The 23,154-nt window shown below is 40.1% G+C and overlaps 1 protein-coding gene across 4 annotated transcripts in view; it reads right to left on the bottom strand.

The window, feature by feature from the left end:
* Nucleotides 1-1,556: 1,556 nt before the first annotated feature.
* lmo3 (LIM domain only 3) overlaps nt 1,557-23,154 on the bottom strand; it is a 37,943-nt gene continuing 16,345 nt past the window's right edge. For all 4 annotated transcript variants that reach the window (XM_056748458.1, XM_056748459.1, XM_056748457.1 and 1 more), the window contains exons 3-4: nt 11,135-11,260; nt 1,557-3,038 (exon numbers count right to left, since the gene is read on the bottom strand). In XM_056748458.1, coding sequence (XP_056604436.1) covers nt 2,933-3,038; nt 11,135-11,260 — 232 coding nt within the window. In that variant the 3' untranslated portion in view covers nt 1,557-2,932. The remainder of the gene's footprint in view (nt 3,039-11,134; nt 11,261-23,154) is intronic.

Raw genomic sequence — 23,154 nt, 5'->3', positions numbered from 1 at the left:
TATTTGACGTGTTTTACAGTTATATAATCTGTAATTGGCGGGGTATGAATTACGGCAAGGACGCATCGCTCCAAAACCAGGAATAATAGCGAACCGATCGGTTTCATCATTTCTTTCTTCAAACGCAGCGACGTTTAAGACAATTACTGTAAATGAGTGAAGTGGATCTCGCTCTTCCCTTGATGACTGGATTGTTATCTAGTGAGGTTTCAGAAGAGTCTGCTCTTTATGGAAGGACTTAACAGCTTGAGTCTAATCAAAGACATTTTTCCCACTGTGTTTCGGGCTAAAGAAATTCAATTAGTTTAATTGGTCTGCTTATTATAGGCCGTAATGTGATGTGAGCGCGGCTGTTGTCAAACTTCACAGGCCACTTTAAACAGCCTCCGTAATTAGGGGGAGAACTTTAATCTCGCCGTTTCGCTGGTACAGTGAAGAGGATCTTCAAGCCGTATTTCGGCTTTTCTTGCGAAGCAAACTACAAAGGTGTTAAATGGTTTGAGTGTGGGCCTTAGTGGGAGAGAAAAGAGCTTTGTATCGTAGACAGACTCTATTTCAAGCTTTAGACGGTCCATCAGTTTTGGAATACGGTCCTTTTTAGAGATTGCTTGTCATTTTTCTTGACCGACTAAACCATTTGCTGTATGTCCCTAGGAATCAAACCCACAATTGTTTTGTGGAACAATTACAGAAACACTATTGCGTGAGATTTCCTTTCTATTATCCGTGGCAGAAAGAATAACAACAAGGATTTGAAACAACAGAATTTTTAGGCGAGCTATCGGTTTAAGTCCAACAGTTCAGCGCCTTAAACATTCTCTTGCACTGTTCTCAGAAACACAGAGAAAGACTCTCACCCTTTTTTCTAGACTACAGGGGTGGATATTTTTGAGGCGCAATGACAGCAAAATGGCTTCCAAAATGACAAAGCGCACTTATGATCAATCACAAAGCCGGAAGTGCAGCATGGTCTGCTGGATAGGCTAATGGAGTGGAGACCTGAGGGTTCACCACTGGCTGCTCGGCATCTACAGTTGTGCCCTTGAGCAAAGCACTTAACCCAAATTGCTTCAGTAAACACTCTGTTGTAGAAATGAATGAGGGTGTATGCAAACCAGCCCGTCTGCTGTTTTGAGAAAGAGAAAGGTCTTTTCACCCGGTTTCTGATGCGGCTTGAAATGCCCCATGTTTGTTAAAATCAGTTGTTCACCGACAAAAACTGTATGCGACTTTCGAAGCAAAAAATATTTTGTAAATTTTGTGTTTATACAATGGAAGTCAATGCGGGTCAACGTTGTTTGGTTATATAATTCTAAATATCTTCTTTTGTGTTCTTCAGAAGAAAGAAAGTCATACAGGTTAGGAAGGACATGAGGGGGTGAGTAAATGATGGAAATTATTAGGGCGAACTATCCCTTTAAGATAATATGGTAACAGTTTACAATAAGATTTTATATTACTTAATCCAATAAACTAATAACAAACAATATATTTTTACAGAATTTATTAATCTTTGTTAATGTTTGTTAATACAAAAACAGTTGTTGAGTGTTTGTTCATGTTAAATGTTAGCAGACGTTTTACTTTTTAAAATGCATTAGTAAATATTCAAATTAAAGATGAATAAATGATGTAAAGTGTTACGTGCTGTAAAGATATTTGTTAAGTGTTACATGTTACGCTTTAGAAAGTGTTGTAAAGTGTTACGTGTAATATTGTTAGACAAATGAATGCTTTTTAGACAAAAAGTGAAGAATAGAAGTCAACACACAGTGCTAACACAATAAAACTGTATTACATTTGTGCTTAAAATGATTACAGTACAGTATGTACACATCCTAAAAATAAACATCTCATGCTGAATAACACATTAAAAGAAAATCCATATACAATAGCAAGCAAAAAGGAATCTTTTTTTAAATATGTACAACCACCATATACAAATTAAGTTTGTCTTCACATTTTGCCTATTGGCTGCGCCCTCTGTCTTTAAAGGTAGCCGTATCCATAAAAGGATGATCAACTCTGAAGGTTACGGTAGTGATGTGCGCTTGATCATCGCCTCCACAGTAAACAAATCCTGGTGACGGCAAATCCTCAGACCGGGTATTAAATTGTTCTGTTAATGCCAACAGTTTATTTGACCTGATTGTTTTGAGATTACGCCTGCTGAGCAACATGTGCCGCACAAAATACATGACATTGAGAAACAGGTTGTCTAGAGGAGATGTTTGACGGCTGAACTGTGATTCAATTCAGGTATAAACACATCAGGGACAGAGCCTTTGTATAATGCGCAACAACAAAAAAGCATATTAAATAAATACAGTGAAAGTAACAAACACCCTTTTTTCATAGCCCACCAACCCCATCACATACAGTCATACTTAAATGTTTTTAGTGACATCTTTTAGGTACAAAACAGGGTGATAGAAGTTAGGGAATTGTTTTCGCTATTCGTTAGTTTTGATTTTGATGTCTGGCTCAAAGATCCGTTATAAAAACATTTTGTTTACGTGACTCCCTTTTTTTCTTAAAATAAATATCTAGCTTATTTTTTAGGTTAAATTCCACGGCCAGGGAACTTTTGAAAGAAGTAAAAAGTGGCATTGCCATGGGGTGGATAGGGGTCTTGAAGCGGGGCTCTCAAATTGAGTCTTCATGAAGCCATCAATCATCATCATCATGACCAAAGTCGATGTCCGAGACCGTCGTCATGCCTCTCGTGAGATCTTCATTTTCTCCCACTTACCAAAAAACGTCTCTATGGCTAATCTGTACAGTACTTTCCCTTATCTAGGGTCTTCATATATACAGTTGACTGGGGCCAGGGGCTGGAGAGGACGCTAGTGCTTTGTGTTTGATTGCATGTCCCCTTCAGGTCCTCTCTCAGCTCTTCCCCTGGTGTGCACAGGGCCGCTAGAAGGGGAGCTCAGCGGACCTGTGGCGCATAGCCCTCCTTCATCAGACCCTCCTCATAGTCCGTCTGGCACAAGATCATGTTGTTCTTCAGGAAGAACTTGTCTCCAACGCAGAACCTGGACAGACAAAACAAGAAAACAGAAGTTCATGTAAGTGATTAGAAGCAAAGTAATATAGAACAGGAGTTGATTTTGATATTCTAAAATAGACAGTATCATTTTTTATAATAATATCAATTCAACTTTTCCCCATATTAAAATCTCCTGAAACTTGCAATCTGAAAGTATTTAATAAGTCATGTGATAAAAGTATTTAATAGAGGTATAGTTGTCCCAAATATGGGCACCATTTTTTGGGTGAACTATTTTTGGACATTTTTATTTTAAATGTCAGCTTTTTGGACGGGCCCAAGAAAAATTTGGAGGGGAAATGTCCCCTAGACCTGGCGCGATTACAAAGGAGACAACAGTGTTGGAATACTAGATGTGTGGTGTGTGGATAAAAACAATCAAAAACACAATCAAAACTCTCCCTGTGAGGGAAGTAATTGTGTTTCATTAGGATACGCAGATTTCTAAAATTGCACATTAATTTCCCATAACATTACCCATAGTGAGATAAAGCATTTTCGTTCCAAAATGTTCCACCACAGATTTGTCAAACATTATAATTTGACATGTGGAAATCGAGGAAATGTTTGCTGGGTAAATGACAGATTTCCACTGTAATGCATTTTCATTAAACTAGTGTTTCAGTCCCTAAAAATTCCCAAAGTGCCGAAGTTAAAGCAACACCCATAACAGGAGCTCAGAGCAAAGGTCCTCATTATTAACGAATGCGATACACACAGATGAAGACATACTTATTCAACGAGCAGTATCCCACCCCCTCAATATCACTGTACATCTAGAGGACTTGTCCCGCGGACACGCGGCTTGGATAGAGTATCTCTAGAGTGTATCTCAACGGTACCCGGCTTCTTCTCCACCTGCAGCGGTTTCATAAATAAACCCCACAAATTCCTCTGCTTTACCGCTGCCCAACGGGCCGCTGTCTCACTTGACCTTTTGGAAAGAAGATTATGTTGGTCAGGCAGGCGAGGGAGAGAGAGAGAGAAAGAAAAACGGGGAGCGAGAAGGCTCTGTGTGTTTAGTCGTCCTGAGGGTTGCTTATCTTGCTCGCAGCGAGAGTTCGACAAGGTCGGTGCGCCAACGAGTGCTTGTGTTTACTGGCGTTCCCTACCCGACCCTCCCTCTCCTGTTTCAAGCGTAGAGGGCTGTGCAAGAAAAAGGGCTCTGTTACGAAACCTGGTAAGCTCCCTTCTGCCTAAACAGACAGTATCCTAACTGCAATGCAACCTCCTGAGTGAGTCATTTTTAGTCTGCACACCACACAAAAACTGATTTGTAATTTCTTTAATATGAAGAATTAATTTGCAAAAACGGATAACTAAGTTTTACATTTCAAAAATCTTGTTTTATTGTGCATTCAATTTAAATATCAATTAAACTGCAGTTTTCTTTTTTTTAAGTAAGTAATAATAACTAATGAATTATCAATTAAACTGCAGTTGTTTTATATTAAGTTATAACTTATAAAAATACAACAAACTAACACAATAAAACACAATAAAAACATGCTTTTTTAAATAATTAATAAAGTTTTTTTTTAAATCATTAAAAAACCGAGTTAGCTGTTTTTGCAAATTAACTCTTCATGTGGTCTCATGACACGATACTTTAAAGGCATTAAACAGAAATAGCACACAAAAGAAAAATATGTACAAATTAAAGTATCAATTTTAAAGTCGCATCTCTGTTTGAAGTAAAATTGCAGGTTACTTTTGCCAAATGACGTCAAACTGTTATTTCCAATTATAAATCATTATTTTTCACTTATATTGCAAATTAGTGTAAGGTGAGGAGCTATATTTTCATTTGCTCAATTTTGATTCATAACCAAAAAAGTTACGGATTGCATCTTTAAATAAAACATTTTTGATGCTTTCCCTTAATGACTTCTAACATTTATAAAATGTATATTCAGAAATTAATGCTTAAACCTCACTAGGTGTTGAATGATACCTAAAGTCGGATTAAAAAGCTACTGTATTGTGAATCCAAAGTTTCGTCACATATATGCACATACAGTAGATGTATGATTCACTCATAGTCTTGACCTTTCACCAATTAGTAGCTCTTGAACTTGCTACTCGACACCATTTTCATGCGTAGGATAGTCAAGATCAGATCTCATCTGGGAAGCATTATCCTCTCCGTCATTCTGGAATATAATGAGCGAGCGCGAGAATACTTTGTAAAATCTTTCCTCCCTCACAAACAACTCTGGAAAACTTTCTCTTCGTTATCCACGACACGGCGATGTCAAGCGTGAGCACGCAGCCATTAGTTTGGACCAAGTATCAACAAGTAATATCCATTAATCGGCGCTTGTTGACACGGTGATTAACACAAAGCAGCGGTGTGCTTAATGTAATGGTGTCATTCACTCCGATAAAAACGTCCTGTTTAAATGACACATTCTTGCCTGGAATCCATTAGTGTCTGTCTTCTTTGACATCCCGGCCCTCTTCACCTCCTCTTCTGAGCGCCGTTCTTTCTTTTCTCCCTCTCTCGCTTTCTCGGCTAATAGGATCTTTCTGTTTATTTACAGCCCGTGTTTTCTGTTGCCTCTTACCCTCGTCGCCGCCCGTTTCGCAGCGCCAAATTGTTTCTGCTTGGTGAAATGTCAACAGCGTTTGTGACATCTGCGTGCCAATTATGACGAGGATATTGCAGTCAGCCCATCAGAGACGGCGGTAATAAATGCCCTCGCGCTGCCCTTCGCTTTTCTACTCGTGCAGTCATTACCCATCGCCACGTGTGCCGAGCACCTACATTACCCTTAGCTTGATGCGTTCCCCTTTGGCCTCTCCTTTCAATCTCTCCTCCCGGATGAGTTCAACTTTTAGATTAATTTAATTGCTTTTTAGTATTTTCCATCAAGTGGAGGAGGGAAGAAAGTAAACGGGTCTGATGTAGTGTTTGTTCAGGCGTGACCGTAAATTTTGCACCTTTTTGATATTGACCGCAAGTCAATTTTTGCAATCCGTTAAACTTGGTTACCGTTGCATGCTCTGACAAGTTTGTCCCTTCCTTAACGCAGGAGTGCATTTTTGCGAAAGGTTTCAAATGAGAAAGTCTCTTTTCTTTTAAGAAACTGCTGAATTATGCATTAACTTTATTAAAAACAGTGGAGCAAATACCTTGGAGCACATATAAATGTCCTTACTAATATTATACGTAGTCAATTAGGAGTGATGGATGACCCAGCATGCCCTGCACTTTTGAACAATACACGTAATATCCATAGTATTACATTAGAAAACCTCAAAAGCTTATGATTTGTGGTGGATTGCTACGCTATGATTGGTCAGTGATGTTTTCAAGGCGCGGCTTAGTGAAGGGTCAACTTACAATTCCATTACGTTCTCTCAGGCTCTGTTTTATTTCTTTCAGTCGTTCACCACCTTTAATACATCTCTTGTTCTCTCCGTCTCTCTCGCTCTCTCTCTTTTTCCTTAGGTGTGACAGTAATGATGAATATGTCTATCGAGACCCGTCTTGTTAAAGAAAAGATGGCTTCCAAGGCAATGGACTTAATGATGTATGGCTTCGTCAGCTATTTGCCTCTGAGGTCTGTGTTAACTAGAGTAGTAACATTCCTCTTCTGTAAAATAACATGCAGGAGCTGAGTGAGACGTACAGACTGACTGAGAAGAAAGAGAGAGTGAATAAAGAGGGAGAGAAAAAATGCTGAAAGAAATCTTTGAACAGAATGGAATTGAATATATATCAGTTCAAAAATAGACTACAGAGTTTGTAAAAGACGGTGGAGAGAAGTTGTAATGCGTATCTATAGGAATTCAAGTCCTCCCTTTTAAAGGGACCGTTCACCCACACATACAAATTTGTGCATTATTAATGTATTCTCACGTCATTACAAACATGTATATCTTTCTTTATTCTGCAGAACACAAAAGAAGATATTTTGAAGAATGTTGGTCACCAAACAACATTGACCCCCTTTGTCTTCCTTTATATGGCCACAAAACTACTGAGACATTTCTCAAAATATCTTCTTTTGTGTATAAATTTCTTCTTCTGCAGAACACGCAAGACAATATTTTGAATGATGTTGGTAACCAAACAACATTGACCCCGTTGATTTCCTTTATATTGACACAAACCCACTATGACATTTCTCAAAATATCACTTGCATGACATCAGGATGAATAAGAGATGAAAACGTTTTTTATTTTTGGGTGAACTATTCCTTTTTGGATCAATTTTTGATATTATGAAATATAAATGTCAATGACTTTAAAGTTATTTGTGTCATGTGTAAGGGAACTCACAGTAACAATGTTTCCCTAAACTAAAATCTGATTAAGTCTCTTAGGAAGTCTCTGTTGTTTGTGGCGTACTGGCCGAAACAGCCATTCCTCAGCACGGGGAACCCAATTTGGCTCGCGTTCTTCAACTTTCCGACAAGGACGGTGACCCGTTCCTGTGACCTGTCTGATCTCCCACCCGAGCTTTGGCCTTCTACGAATCTCCAGAGGGCCTCTAAGCAGCGTATCCCGGGCTCATCACCAGGGACTGAGGCCTGAGCAGACGACAGGCACATCGATTAAGTGTCCCCGCAGGGCTGATCTGTGGCTAACGGCCGCCTATAGTAGTCAAAACCACACAAACACGCACACGTGCACCACTCCGATTCCTGTTAACCAGGCTGAGAATATAACCCCAAGCCAGGTGAGCAGATTCATATCCGACTGATGAGTAATCACTCTTAGATTAGACCTGGCTGCGCGGCACGATGTGAAACTCTATAGATGAGACTGAGCGTGACTGATGTTCCATCTGATGAGGTGTCATGAAAGTCCAAACCTTAACGTAGTTCAGTGTTCGGTCAGTAATTTAAGTGATGAAATGTGCAATGACATGTGCAACCCATTTTATTTCATCTACTGGGGACATTTAACAAGAAAAAGGGTCAGATTTTGGAAGTAAGATGTAGGGCGATACAACCCACCAGAGAGTTCAGTAAAGACAGGAAGAATTGAAAAATGAATTTAAAATAATGTGCACTGTTGAATCTGAACATTTGATTTGTTGAAGTCAGACTAATCTTTGTCAGTATTTCAGATTTTGTTGTTTTTGTGTGGGATGGTTTGACTAATGAAACCGCTTTAGCTATGTGTGTAGAGAACGGAGGGGTGGTCCGGCTGTATTAAAACCTTGATTGTAATAATCTATGCATTAAACAGCAATGTCGGGCCATTTCTGACCCTCGTGGGGGAGAATAATTATACGGCGTGACCGTAGTGACCTGATAGCCTGTTCCCAGCAACAAAATGCCTATTCCACGTCATTGATGTCAAGCGGAGCGCTCTGTAAGATGGATTAGATGGCTCTTTTAAAGGCCACGGCCTCTTTAATAATGTTTGAGGAAGGGAAATGAGAAGAGCGAGGTTATGGGTGGGGATGTGTATTAAAAGAGACAAAAGATGAACAAATTAGAAAAGCCATCTTCGAAGCGGCTTAAGTAACAAAATAACCCTCATTTACGTAACCCATGGAAATTCTTGATGTGCACAGGTTGCAGGTGGCATTAGAGGGAGGGACAATGCCAGTCTGGGGAGCATCCGATTGGACAAAAATGTGTGCAGTGCGACAAGAGTCATCAATTTCCTTTTTTCTGTGTCGTGCATAATAAAACTTAAACAAAAAAACTCAGTGCTAACATACAATCTAGATAGCCTTAAAACTAATAGATATAGGCTGAAAGGTTGCTTTAAGAAAAATACAAAAAAGACTACATTTATTCGAGATTCAGCCAGTGACATTTTGATTCAATCACTAAGTGCATAGCACATTCAAGAAATAAATAAATGCATGTAACAAAATAAAAGCTAATTCAGCTGGCTATTCAAAACAATGATTGACCTTATTGTGTCTCTTTCAAATGCCTATTTCATGGAAAGCTTTTAAGTGGGTTTTGCGATTCGTGTTGATGTTTATTAAAGAGCACCATCGGACGAGTCTGTGCTCGGGTAATGTGCGAAGCTGTCACGATGACGGACGCATCATGAAAAGCCCGGCCGTTCCTCTTTTCTTTCAACGAGTCCATCAGAATTCGCTCGGCTTTCTCAAAAGACACTGACGGAACTACAAAGTGTCTGAGACATGTCGGGTGGCGTGTGTCTGTGGAGATAATGTCTCCTCGGCTTGTTGACGAATGAATTTGCTGGTGGTCAAATGGGGGGTATTTGCATATCAGTCTGTTGATACACTGCTCTCTTGGGTAACACTCGCGCGGTGGAGATCTGATGTTGAAAACGGCATCTCGCCCTAATAAATTCAGTCGGGTTGTAGAACATTTGGGTTTAGTTGACTGCGTTCGGTTACAGAATATCACATCACATCATCCGTGGACAAAATATACAGATCCTTTCCCTCAACAAGTAGTTTGAACCAAATGGTGATTTTTAGTGGCTGTATTAAGGGATGGTCCTAGTTATATGTTATTCATTCTTATTTCATTCAAAACCTGTATATGACTCTTCTTTAAAACACAAAAGAAGATATCTTCGAGAATGTCTTAGTTTTGTGTCCCTAAACTGTCAATGTGGGGTTTGTACGTTCTTAAACATATCTTGTGTTCTGCAAAAAGCTCTCATACAGGCTTGGAATGACATGAGGGTGAGTAAATGATAAAGGAAATGTTTTTGGTTATCGAAAGCAATGTCATGTATACATTTATGTTTATCATATTTGTGCCACACTGTAAAACAGTTTTTCCACGAAACATTCAAAAGTTTCTATAAACTGACAGCAAATTCTAACACGAGTCATACAGGCAATTAACACCAGCATCATGCTATAACTCTTGCGGTGGGCGGCAGGGAAATTGTGATTGGCGAATGAAAGCTGCAGCAGGCGTGCGAAGCAGACAGACGCCGGTTTTATTAAACAGTTGATCGGCTGGCCTAATTCGAAAAGAAAGATTTGCCTGGGTCTAAATGGGCTTTAATGCCAGGCGAGCGGTAGACCTGTCTGTGGTTGTGCTGATGAAGATTAGCTGACTTCTTAGATTAGGTGAGTGTGGTTCGTGCAGTCAAGTGAAGTGGCAAGACAATAACCTGGTGTTAATTGAGCGTAACCGAATCCAGCAATCTGCCCCTCTTGTGTTTACGGCTCATGTGCCACCTGTGCGTTCGTCTCTTTGTGCGTGCTTGAAACGGATATCTGATGAACAACCCGTGCATACGTTTTTTCCTTATTTGGTCTTGCTTAACTGAGCTTTTGCAGATGCGAAGACAAATGGCTTGTAAGTGAATGAGGACAAACAACGCAGTTTGCTCAATGTGATGAAGTAAACAAATTATGCAATGAGAAAACTGCAGGGCGTACAATATTTAAAGTAGCGTAGTGCAGTTTTTGCATGATGAACTGCAGCAATGACAAATTCGTTCTGTGTTCGTCTGATTTGATATAAAAGTACTACATTTGTATTTGCAAAACAATTATCAATACAGCTGTCGACCAAAACGTCTTTTAACACGACGCCATTTCAGTGTAACCGGCGTATGCACAACACCTGGGCAGGACCGTGTTGTGCCAGTAATCCGAAGGTTGCTGGTCTGCATCCCAGTAGGGCGATTCATATACTAAAGAGATTTATCCCCTATCACTAGCGTGCCCTTGAGCGATGTACTTTTTGCTCCGGGGGACTGTACTGTAGTAAATAGGCCGATGTAATTTCAGATGCTTTGGATAAGAAAACGCCTGCCAAAACCGCCTTATGGTGGTTGAACAACAGGTGTAATGCGAAGGTCATTTTTCAAACCCCAGGAGGGTCGACTTATGTACTCGAGAGATCCCGGGATCCCCTTTTAAAAATTTGCCCTTTGATTGAGACACGATACGGCGGTTAAAAGGTTACTGTAATATGTAATTCACTGTAAAGATGATTTGGATAGGAAAGCGTCCCCTCACTTAAAACGGTCCATAATTCCAGACTACTTCTGAGCGGCTCTTTAACAGATCTGCATGTAGATTCATTTATTTGCTGAAAGTACTCAATTGCTTGCGAAAACAATAAGAATGAGATTTGAAGAGGAGCGGTTTGCACTGTATGACTCACCTCTGGTTACACAGCTGGCAGGCAAAGCAGTCCAGGTGATAAACATTCTCCTTGGCTCTCATGACCATCTCGAATGCTGGGATGAGTTTACTGCACGCTGCACAGTTCCCCGTCACACCGAACAACCTGTCAAAGAGTTTCAAAAACCTTTAGGACAAGAATCATCTGAACTTTCACATAAGTGCTGAGGTACATTTTCATTGACTGTTGAGGCATACTTTTGTAACACTGAAAAATGAGTTTCTTATTTTTGTCTTGGAAAATGTGTGCCAATGGAATAAGAAATAAGCAAAAATATCTGCCAATAAAATCTGAAAAATAAGCAAAAATGTCTGTCAATGGAACAAGAAAAATTAAGTGCTTTAAACCTCATTTAAGTTTGTTATTAATACCCTGTAGGAAGATATCTTTGATGACTTTTCAGAAAACAAGATTTAATATTTAGGTTATTTTGTCTCTAAAGAAAATGTATCCTGGATAATATATACAAAGGAAGACGGATACCTGATTTGTAGGACCCCCTTTGGATGATATTGCAGCATAAACACTTAATGACTTTGTTTTATATGATGTATATTCTGCCTGTTTCCCTTTTTTATCAAAGTAACATCATCTGGTTGCATAATATACACAAAGGTTTACTGAAGTTCTTGACCATCAGAAAGTATGAAAATAAACAAATCAAAAAAACAAAAACAAAACAAAACAAATAAATGTTTACCAAATGTAATGGATGTTATTGTAAATGTAATTTTAAACATAATTAATAATTTAATCCAGAGAAAATGTTTAAATATATTACATATGCATGGGTTACTATCAATAAGCACAAATTTTGCCCAGTTTCACAGACAAGAAGTCCCAGACTAAAAGTAAAGTTAGATAAAAACGTTACTGGTGTGCATCTTGAGAAAAAACGATGGAAATGACTAAGGCAATTTAATAAAAGCAACTTGAATTACTTAATTTAATTAAGACATACTCCTGGCTTAAGCTAAGCCGTGTCTGTGAGACCCGACAAAAATCTGAGGTTTTGGCCAAACGTTTCCTGTTAAAAGAGCCTATGAGGCGCCTGTTTCTGCTGCCCAGGGACGAGCCTATTATTCTGCAGCCTTCTCTCAGGACATTGGAGAGAGAGCGCATTCATTAGGGATTCATGACTGTTACTCCACTGCGATCTAGTAAAGGAGTAAAGGGAAAAAAGAAATATCTGATAACGAAATCATATAACAAAATAAGCTATTAGGCGGACTTCTTCGGGCCTTTTAGCCGTCGTTGTTAAAATGATAAAACTGCATGCCACTCTCTGACTCTGTAAGAGATCACAATCTGATAAATGATCTCGGGGCCTGGGATATGCAGGGTTGTTTATTAACCTTCAAAAACTATGTTTCCCAAAGGCAAAAAAAAAAAGAGGGAAGCAAATAGATTTGCCTTCATGAATACCTACAAAATTAAGAGTTACTGTCAACACACCTTGAAACAGTGCTTCTCTGTAGTGTTGTAGGTAAGCGGCTGATACTGTAGGAAGCGAGACTCCATACACTACATCTCATGAATTGGTGTGGCTTTAATTAAAGGAATTATGCCGTTTCCTTTGAGCAGACTAAATATAGACACGTTTGTGCTATCTCGTCTCGGGAAAAGTGCATAGCCAGAAGGCCTCAGCACGAAACAGACGAAATGATGAGGAGGATTTTTTTACTCTGATCTAAAAGAACCGTTATAATGTATCAGCGTGTCTGCATCCATTTTTTTGTAAAATATCTTTACAATGTTTGTCTTCTGTGTTTAAAATTACTGTAGCTTCAATTTTAACTTTTCAATTTGCATTTCTTGACACCGTTGCAAACTCAAGCGCAAACTTCTCATCTCGTACAAATGTATATTAACTAAAAGCTTTCTTTAAATAGGACATTCATGCTCTTATTTTGAGATTAGAGGACCAAGGTCTGCGCTTTGCTTTGAATAAAGTGGCCTGCTCTCGAACATCTGTACAGAGCGCTGAAAAATCAATACTTGTGTTTTTTAAAGACCACTGTATTTTATGGATTGTTTACAAACATATTTTTTGTTGACGGACTGGCAAAGACATAAAATACTTCCTCTAGAACAGTTCATGTGGATCAGACAGGCCAGGACTGCTACAGCAAAAGACAGATTCAATATAGTGTTTATTCTGCAAAACACAATTGGTAAGTAGCAGAATATCAGCACTGACACATTCAGTACAGGTCATGCTCTTTATTTTTGAGTTTTGAGAAAAATGTTTTTAGGTTATGTATAACTCTAATAGGTCTTAGCACTGTTTTTCCAGCCAGCTGATTCTTTTTACTAAGACGAACTGCATGTAGACTGGACAACTCTGGCGGTATGATCAGGTACAGAAATGTCAAACGTTCTGCGTTAAATACAAGTGCTTTTGCAATAGCCGATACACAACATTTGCTTATATAACAGATAACAACCTTGTGGGCTGAGTTTGTGTTGATCATCCTTAAAGGGACAGTTCACCCAAAAATGAAAATTGAAAATTCTGTCTTCATTTACCCTCCCTCGAGTTGTTGCAAATCTGTATTATAATCTGTATAATTTAAATATGTTTTCCTTCTGCAAACAATAGAGCACAATAGCACCTGCTGCTTCAAAAATAAGGGAACTCTGCCATAAACATCTAACGTCTATCAGCAGCACAGAAGCCTTCCAGAGGTCTTTTTCCCAGCCCACCGGGAAAGAGGGAGGGGCAGGAAGATGGATGAAGCTCTACCTGCCACTTGTCTTTCACCGGTCTGCCAGTTTGAGGCTGCAGACGCTAATGGCTCTCAAGGGAGGCGGCAAATTAAGCGTGCTCGGCTTGTAATGAATTCGGAGGTACATGTTCTCTAAACGCAGCTTGCGAGAGTATAGTCTCATGTAGACAGAGCTTTGACTAAACTGACCACGGTGCAACTTATACGACCGGGGATCAAAATTCTTCTTATTATAATGTGTCTGTTCATGTAATACTTCTTGATCTTTACTCCTGGAACTACTTTTTTAATATTGCGTACTATAGTATTGTATGATTCCCCTGTATTTTCTGTCGAGATCATTGCTTCAGTCAGTGGTCAGTGGCCGTGCAATATTTGTCGAATATTACAGAGGAAATCCTGCTCCCTTCGACATAAAGGCCGACAGAATAGCATGTATATTTTAGCAGGCCGAAGAGGCAGCGCGAAATTAAAATTCCTCACGGCTCGTATTCGCGAGTTAAAAGAGAATGCCAAATCACAGCACCTGATTGGACACAAAAGGTGTTTGAGGTGCACAACAGCTTTTCACAGTTGACTGGCAACTATTTGATGAGAGGAAAACAGACACCAATTAAATTATTCCACAAGGCTTTATCCTTGTGGTCGCTAGGCGAGGCTGAAGCGTGCAGCTTTGCTGTAATCATTAGACACGTCCACAATGGAAAATACATTAGCGATGTCACTTCGATATTCTCATCGAGCTACGAAATCTTCGTAAATGAGTCCCTATCAAACAAAAGGCCCCTCTGGGATTCTTACACGCGAATGAAAGTAACAAGGAACAACCGGAGATGCTGTTTTGATCTGAAATCATAAAATGTATCATTTTGGAAACCCTTCTGTGAAGTGATCAACACCTGTCCCACACCTGGAGATATGAATCGGTTTTCTGACTCGTCTTATCTTTTATGTTTTTTTGTGTACTTTTGAGGCCTAAAATTCAAAAAGGAAATTTAATTTCGGTCCGAAAAGTGTTGAAAATGCACGTTTGATATTAAAATATCTCTGATATTGAAAAAATCTGCTGCACAAAGATGTCATAAACCCAATAACACAATCCTGCACACTACCGTAGCGCAAGACATCAAAAATGTATTGAAATGACTTAATAACAAATACCTGGAAAAGTCCAAATTCCAGACAAATGCTGCAGGAAAGCATCGCTGATTTAATAAATATGTGTTTTTCTTGCAGTGTAAATAATTTTCTTTCTTCTGAATCCCTTTATGCAACACGTAAACGATTTCAAACAAAACAAAGCATCATGTTTATCTGAAACGTCAGGCCTGTATTCGTTTTTCTTCAATTGTTTAGATATTCTCTGAACATCAAGGGCAACAAATTAAGCACTTTCTTCCTCTTTGCTCCTTTCAGGCAAGAAAAAAACATAATGATAACACCGCCACCTCCAGAGGCATTTGAAATTCTGACAGTGGCTCTCTCTCCTCTCCCTTCGCCACCCCCGCCACTTCAATCGCTCTGGCCGCAGCGTGCATTCATCAGCTGCCGAATTAGAATTTGTTTCCTCACAAACCATTGATCATCGGCCTATTACCAGGCAAATGACAGTTAATTACCCACTACATTAACCACCGGGACCCGGGGACCGGCTGCCTGTGCCATCAGTCACCGTGATGAATGTGGCAAGTTCAGTAATGCGCGGCCGTTCTCGCGTCCGCCTGCCACGCTGAGAGCAACCCCTGGATCTCACTTCTCGGCACCCGGGGAAAATCTATGGCAATCTGCATAATTACAGGCTCAGGGTTAATAACAGACAAATGATTTGTTGCGTCTCGAGCAGCAGGCTCTCTCCCTGCTAACATGCAGCGCTGTGTCTGCAGCTAGAGTCGTCGCAAACTTTTAATGTCAATGTTTAGCGTGGAACAAGGAGGTGCGGTGAGCTGAAGAGCCTAGAAAGTACAGATGGGTGGCGTTATCTTGAAATATTGATACTTTTGATATTGATCTTATATTGAGAGTCCAAATCATTTAAATGTTAATTCTAATATTGGGGAATCGAAATTTGATCCGACAAATGGTGTAGTGCAGGATGAGTCATCAATAGTTTTGCTCCATTTTCCCAAATTATGAAAATCTACTATAAGGTTTGGTAACTTTTGTAAATGTATAAGCTATTGTGAACTAACAATGAACACTGAAAAAATTTAGTTTTCCAGCATCTATTAATCTTTGTTAATGTTGCTAATCCCAATGCAATTGTTCATGTCATTATACATAAACTTACATTATTGTTTTGGTTTTTGTAAGTTTATTTGAAAATGCTGAAAGAAAATTTAGTTCATATTAGCTAGTGCATTAACTATTGTTAAGAACTACAGCATATGTATAGTGTCAGCAATTTAAATCATTTATAAATGAAAAACTGAAAAGTAGCCTGATAATCTGCAGTTTATGCCCATTTAATGTGTTAATAATATTAAGTAGATAGATCAAATGACGAATATGTACTCGAAAACACAAAGCTCCCTGTTAGTATGAAATTGACCCTAATAGCAAAAGGTATCGTACTAAAAAGTCTCGCCGATTCCTATAAAAACCCAGGAAGAGGAGGGGCCATTTAGAAACAGAGGGTTGACGGGGTTGGCAGATGCGATCAGTCGTGTCCTTTCTTCAATCTAGCGCCTCCACATGTGATTTTCGAAGATTAAACAACTCTTGGGGCAAAATTATTTCAATTACAGCGGGCGTGACCTGGGAATTGTCTGTGGGATAAGATTTTCCTCCTTGAGTGCCCTGCCTTGGCTGGCTGCTGGCTCAATCAGTTCTAATCTGCACCTGGACTCTGATATCCTAATGATGAATTATGGGCCTCTCAGCTTTCCACTGCAGGGCAGATAGAACAGCTCTCCGCTGACCTGTCAGCTTGCTACGTCTGAGGCACAGACCCACGATAATTAGCCCGAAAGACCGCGTGCGTGTTTAAAACTCATGAGCGTCACATGAACATCATTCACTCGTTGAGCGTTTCGGTGCTGAGGAGAGAAAGGAGATCTTACGGCGCGTGACGAAGGAGTAATTGTTGTCTCGCATCGAAAGTTACTGCTTCTATCTGCCTGAACAGGGTAATTATTGTAAACAACCTTCTAAGACAACAGCAACTTAAAGAATTGACTTGAGAAACTGTTATTATGAGATAATAACGTAGATAGGCCTATCAGGAGGCCGACTTTAATTGACTCCCGAAAAACAATGGTGGTCAAATATTTTCACACATCTCCGTGTTCAATAAACAGCCGAGATGAAAGGTGCGTCAGGTCTTTTTCTGAACTCTTTCAAGTGAAAATCACAGCAAAACCAAAATAATTATGCCCTCGCAACATAGCGCCATCTAAAAGCTTTGGAGGGCTTTTTAGCAAGAAAACCTGGCAGTTGCGAGCGGGGAATCTGAGGGTATTTTGAAAGGGGGTGTAATGAAAGTTTTCAACCCCCGCAGGGCCCAGATGTGCACTCTGATAGGCTCTTCTCCATGCCAACCCACCTGCAGTCGCAAGCTGGGCACCGGGGTGTGCCACGCTAGCCCTGCAATTATCTGCACCAAACATGCGCAGTCCCACGAGTCATTGCTCTTCACAGCTAATTAAGCTAATCTCAACTGGAGGGGACCATCCAAAAACATAATGTGTCCAGGCGAATGATCTCCGAAGCGTTTCGCTGAAATGGGAATGCCTGCATTGTTAAGTTTAGGTTCTCGAACGGATACAAAATGGTGACTGCGACAAAGAGGAGGAAAACGAAACGGCCGACCCGATAGGGCATTGTGTAGACACGGACACGTTAAATGATTATTCTAAAGGTCTACCGTCATAGAAAAGGTTGAGAAGATGCACTGCGGCGTATGTGGCCTCTGGTGAGCGATAGTAACATTTCGTAGCATACATCACTAGCACCGAACGCCTTTCGGAAAGGGAGCCAAATAACTTTCACAGCTTTTTGAAACTCCTATTCATCATCTACTTGAAAGATAACGTCTTTTCGAAGAACAGGTGCCCTTTTGCTTTTAAGAAGTTAAAAGAGCTGTCAAAAATCGAAGCGTTGGATGTCCGTCCTTTAATGCGCTGCAGAACTCTTCTTTTTGTCAGCTAGCAACTGTGGAGAGAAAGAGAGAAAACAATGGCGTCCTACCCCCGACCCCTCAGCCGCATCCCTGACCTCGCCTTCAGTGCGACGTAACACGGAAGAAATATAATAGAATAAGTGTGTGCACCTCAACTTTAAAATTCGATCGATGGTGATTACGAGTGGCCATTTTGACCTCGCCACGATTCCAGATTACATGTGAAAAGCCCAATTTAATTACAGGAAGTCAAGAACACACATATTTGCAAGACTGGAGAGTTATTGGCCACGTAATTGCCAGACATGTGAAGTGAATTGAATTGAAGAGAGGTTAATGGTGGCAAAGCTTTTTTCCAAGCACAACATAGCAATTACAGGACGCCTTCGGAGCTTTTAACATCTCCACGCCATCTTATTTAACACAATATAGAGGCGAGAGGGGACCGGGAATTTCTTTGTTCCGTCGCTTTATCTATTCATTTATTTTTCGCGTACGTGAGTCTTCATTCAGGAGAAGATGGTTTTGTTCGTATTAAGAAGGCTTGCTGTTAGAAGTTGTTTAAAAAGAGAAAGAAAAGTCTTGTGACATATTCGAAGATAATCATTTATTTGATTCAGTCTAAACTAGCCACTTGAATGGGAAAAATGAAAAAAAAAGACAATGTTAAGTGACCTTTTCTTGTAGTGTCTATATATTCAGGGTTTGTATCATGTGTCGGTACCGAATTTTAGAACAGAGGGTTATTTGATGCTGGAATTGTTCTTCTGGATGAATGAAGTGTGTGATATTCAAGTCAGGTGATTTAAATACTTCAATAAGAAGTCTTACAAGCTTTACTTGGTTTAAATATAATTTTTTGATTGATGGACAGGCTGTTGCGATACTAAAGGTGCATTTATTTCAAAATACCATTGTAAAAGAAATAAACCCAGTTCAATTATCGTTCCTCATTCAAACAGCTAAGCAATGTCGCTTAATGTACACCCAAATAACCAAAGTTTGAAACCCATTACAAGTAAAAGAAACTCAAAGTAGAAAAACAAGAGCCGCCCCACTAGATTTGCGGATCCCATCTGGGAAAGCGTCTTCAAATCCAACCTGATTAATTCCTCTTCCCATTCTTTTCATGAAAAAGATAATTAAGAAATATTTAATGTAGGATTTTAATTAGACTGAGTCCTGAATGCCGCCCCATACTGAGCTTGAGGGGTGTTTTGTGGACCCAATGATTGAAATGTTTTAATCACTGATAGAATAGATTGGATGTGTTTTTTCCAGGAATTCCCACTGGCAGTTACAATGAAAAGCACCTTGATATTATTCAGAGTAAAGTAATTAGTAGAATGACGATAAAACCAAATGAACTTGTGATCGATACATTAACCCACGCCCCACTCTCTCCTCCCTCTTCAGAAAATCGAATTAATTATATGCGCTCTTCTCGGTATCAAACCCGCTGCTCCGCTTTGTTCCGGGAACATATGGGTTTCAGAGCACTGGGTTACGGACACCAGAACCTACACTTCCTGTAGTGTCATTCTCTTTTTTATTTTTAAGCAGATTGTTGGTGGAGAGTAGCGAATGGGCATGATCAGAGCAAATGATCTTGCTCTCCAGGCCTGACAATGGAGATCTCTCTTCAGAGCTTACAAAGGCCATGGGTCTGATCGACGTTCGTTCGCCATCCCCTTAACTGGTAGTGTCCGTGAACGCCAAATGCAGTAGTGACTTTGATTGGAGGAAAGATGCTCAACTTTTTCACTACAGCAGAGCTCTACAATAAGCAGGACCTGGGGAAAGTTTGGGGAAAGTTGAAAGCGCTGCAAAATTATTTGTGTCCTGTTTTTATTATACAAATATCTGAAAACTCTTAAGTCAAGATACATTTACTTAAGGAGCAAAATGACCTAGGATCTAGGAACCAAGGATGTCCAGTTTCCCGAAAACTATCAAAACTAAGTAAGGTTCTGCTTTAAAAAACATCTTACCTTTTGGAAGTTCTCTCTTGTTTTATGCATAAACTTGGATAGTTATACACAATGACTACCTTAGGTCATTTAGCTTTTTTAGAAAATGTCTTTCGGTTTAAAAATACTAGAAAACAAGTAAAAAGATAACAAGCTGTAAATTGTTATTATTATTTATTTTTGACACTCAGTGTGGGGCCAAATAGGTCAATATTTATAAAATTGAATGTCAATCTTGTAAATGTGTTTTGTCTACTTTGAAAATTAAATACTAACATTATATAGCCAGCTAAGACAGAAAGTTTTGCATTTTAAGACAATACTTATTTGTGATGGTCTTATAACCATCCTGACCATTTATGTCATTAAGTTGTATTTAATTTCCAGTTATTATTACAAAAAACTGTTAATTCAAAATGTTATATAGTTAAAAATGATAAAACATTCATTCTGAAATTTATTTAGTACATTTTCAGATAAATAAATTATTTTTATGCCAACACTTCATCTCATCAACCGTTCATCCCACTTAAAATATGACATTAAAATATAAATTCTTCTGCCATCTTTCCCCTCTTTGGCATTAAAGTAGGTGGACAGTGATATCTAAGCACCACACGAAGAGCAAAGCGCTTATAGCATGCTGTGCTAGCCCGAGCCTGGCACGTTCGTGGGTTAGAGCTGCCATAAAAGAGCAAACTGGTGTGTGCAAATGGTCGAGACACCCGGGGCTAATGCAGGGAAGCTGGGATGAGAAATCCGTAGGGCTGATGTGCGCTGACACAAATACAGACTTCCTTTGATTGCCTCTTTTACATTTTAGCGAGATTAAATGTATGTGGGAATGTGTGGTAGATTCCGCATAATCAACATGTGCAGGGCTGGCGACGCTTGTCTGTCTTTTCTCCTTTCATATACGCGGGTATGCCGCTGGAGTCCCACGTCTGTGTTTCTGCATGCTAAGATATACGTTTAATGAAGAGGCAGTGTATGATTTTGGTATTCATTGACTGTATGTAGCGCTGCGTCCTTTCCTAACAAAGACAACAGTGCAGTGGTCACATAGCAAGTCTGAAATGTTTCTAGGGCTCATGCTCATCACATATCTGAAAAAAGTGAACGTATATCTGGTTTGATTTTTGCCAAAGTTCAAGAAAAATAGAAAAATATAGAGAGATGGAGGGAAAAATTTCAGAAGCCCTACCTGTTCCATTTTTTACAACGACAAATGTCGCAATCAAAATATTATCAAAAGAAAGAAAGAGAGAGAGAGAGAGAGAGAGAGAGAAGGAAATGGAGAAATAAAGAAAGAGAAGAAAGAAAGAAAGAAAGAAAGAAAGGAAGAAAGAAAGAGAGAGAGAGAGAATGAAAGAAAGGGAGAAAGAAAGAAAGAGAGAGAGAGAGAGAGAGAGAGAGGGAGAGAGGGAGAGAGGGAGGGAGGGAGGGAGGGAGGGAGAGGGAGAGAGGGAGGGAGAGGGGGAGAGGGAGAGAGGGAGGGAGAGGGAGGGAGAGGGAGGGAGAGGGAGAGAGAGAGAGAGAGAGAGAGGGAGGGAGAGGGAGAGAGAGAGAGAGAGAGGGAGGGAGAGAGAGAGAGAGAGAGAGAGAGAGAGGGAGGGAGAGGGAGAGAGAGAGAGAGAGAGAGAGAGAGAGAGGGAGGGAGAGAGAGAGAGAGAGAGAGAGAGAGAGGGAGGGAGAGAGAGAGAGAGAGAGAGAGAGAGAGAGGGAGAGAGAGAGAGAGAGAGAGAGAGAGGGAGAGACAGACAGACAGACAGACAGACAGAGAAAGAAAGAAAGAAAGAAAGAAAGAAAGAAAGAAAGAAAGAAAGAAAGAAAGAAAGGAAGGCAGTCAATGTTAAGAGATACAGTAGTTGCGCATCAAGCACCTGTCACATTTCCACAAAAGCTATTGTAGATGATTTAATAAAGTTGTTAATTCTTCTGGTGAGATGGACTTGTTTGTGAATGTGTCCGATTCAAGGGCAACCGCGAGCGCCTCATTTACATTCTTTCCTTTCTTTTGCTTCTCTCATGAATAAATCAAGGCGTTAAAACGGCTGCATTTACATCTCATTTTACAGAAGCACAGTTCAACAACCAGGTCTGACTGCTCTCACCCACGCCATTGATCTGGAGTAAGAATTACCTTTTATTATTCAACGTAAATTATAAGGAGCTCCGCATTTTGATACAGCAATAACAGTCTCGATAATCAAATATTTTTTCTTAACCAACCATTTGGGATAATCTTGCTGGCGACGCTCTCCGAGTTATGCATTTGAATTTAGCAATTGCACTTTTCAGTCAGGCACAGCTCTGCTCTGCTGCTCTCGATAGAAGCATGTGTATTGATGTAACATCCACAGCAAAATAAGCCTGACCATGTGATCATATGAGATATTTTGGCAGATGCTGTATGCCTGGAGCTGTGGGGCTGAGGTGAGGAGCGTCCAGCGACGTTTCACAGTTCCGCTAGGCAGCACACTAATTGAGAAGTCGCTCAGGGGTTGCGCGAGGGGGGCTCGGTGCACCGCGCCCCCAATCCAAATCAAGTCCCTGTAAGTGGGGCTGACACGGACCAATCACCATCTGGATGTTCCTGTTCTTCCCGTACACTTCCGGCATCCACCCCTCATCTCCATAAAAGTCTCATTACAAAAGGGGTGTGACTGAGGGTCCGAGGCCAAGCCCGTCCTCACCAATGCAATCTAATTGTCAGCAAGCGTAGCCGACTGATGAGGTCCGTAGAGCTGCAAGTCATATGCAGACATAGACAGTGAGATAGTTGGATGCATCTGGAATTCCTGAGTGGCCTTCATTAGGAGTTCTGTACCTGGCTTACCCATACATAATAACACAGAGCCCTAAAGCTAGCATTTTAGAGAAGGTTCATGGTTTGAGCTCTAGTTTTGCTTTGTTCAATTCGGTTGTTAAACTTGTATGTGAGAGATGTGGCAGAGAGAAGAGAGTTGCTTGGAATAAGGACCGAGCCAGCTGCACTAAATAAGTAGAAAAACTGACTTTTCAGAAAGTGTAGGATTTGGGGGAGTGGTGACGCCTTAAACAATACATCTCAAAGAAGAAGACCAGACACAGAGCTAAGACTTTAAAGAGCTCACAATTTTGTAGGCTGCCAGTTGCACTCGAATGCCGATAACACGAGGGAGAAACGATATATTTTTGGGG

Source organism: Triplophysa dalaica, chromosome 5, assembly GCF_015846415.1.
Source record: "Triplophysa dalaica isolate WHDGS20190420 chromosome 5, ASM1584641v1, whole genome shotgun sequence".
Lineage (NCBI taxonomy): Eukaryota > Metazoa > Chordata > Actinopteri > Cypriniformes > Nemacheilidae > Triplophysa > Triplophysa dalaica.
Note: the sequence above shows the minus strand (reverse complement) of the source record. Positions and strands in the feature narration are given on the sequence as shown.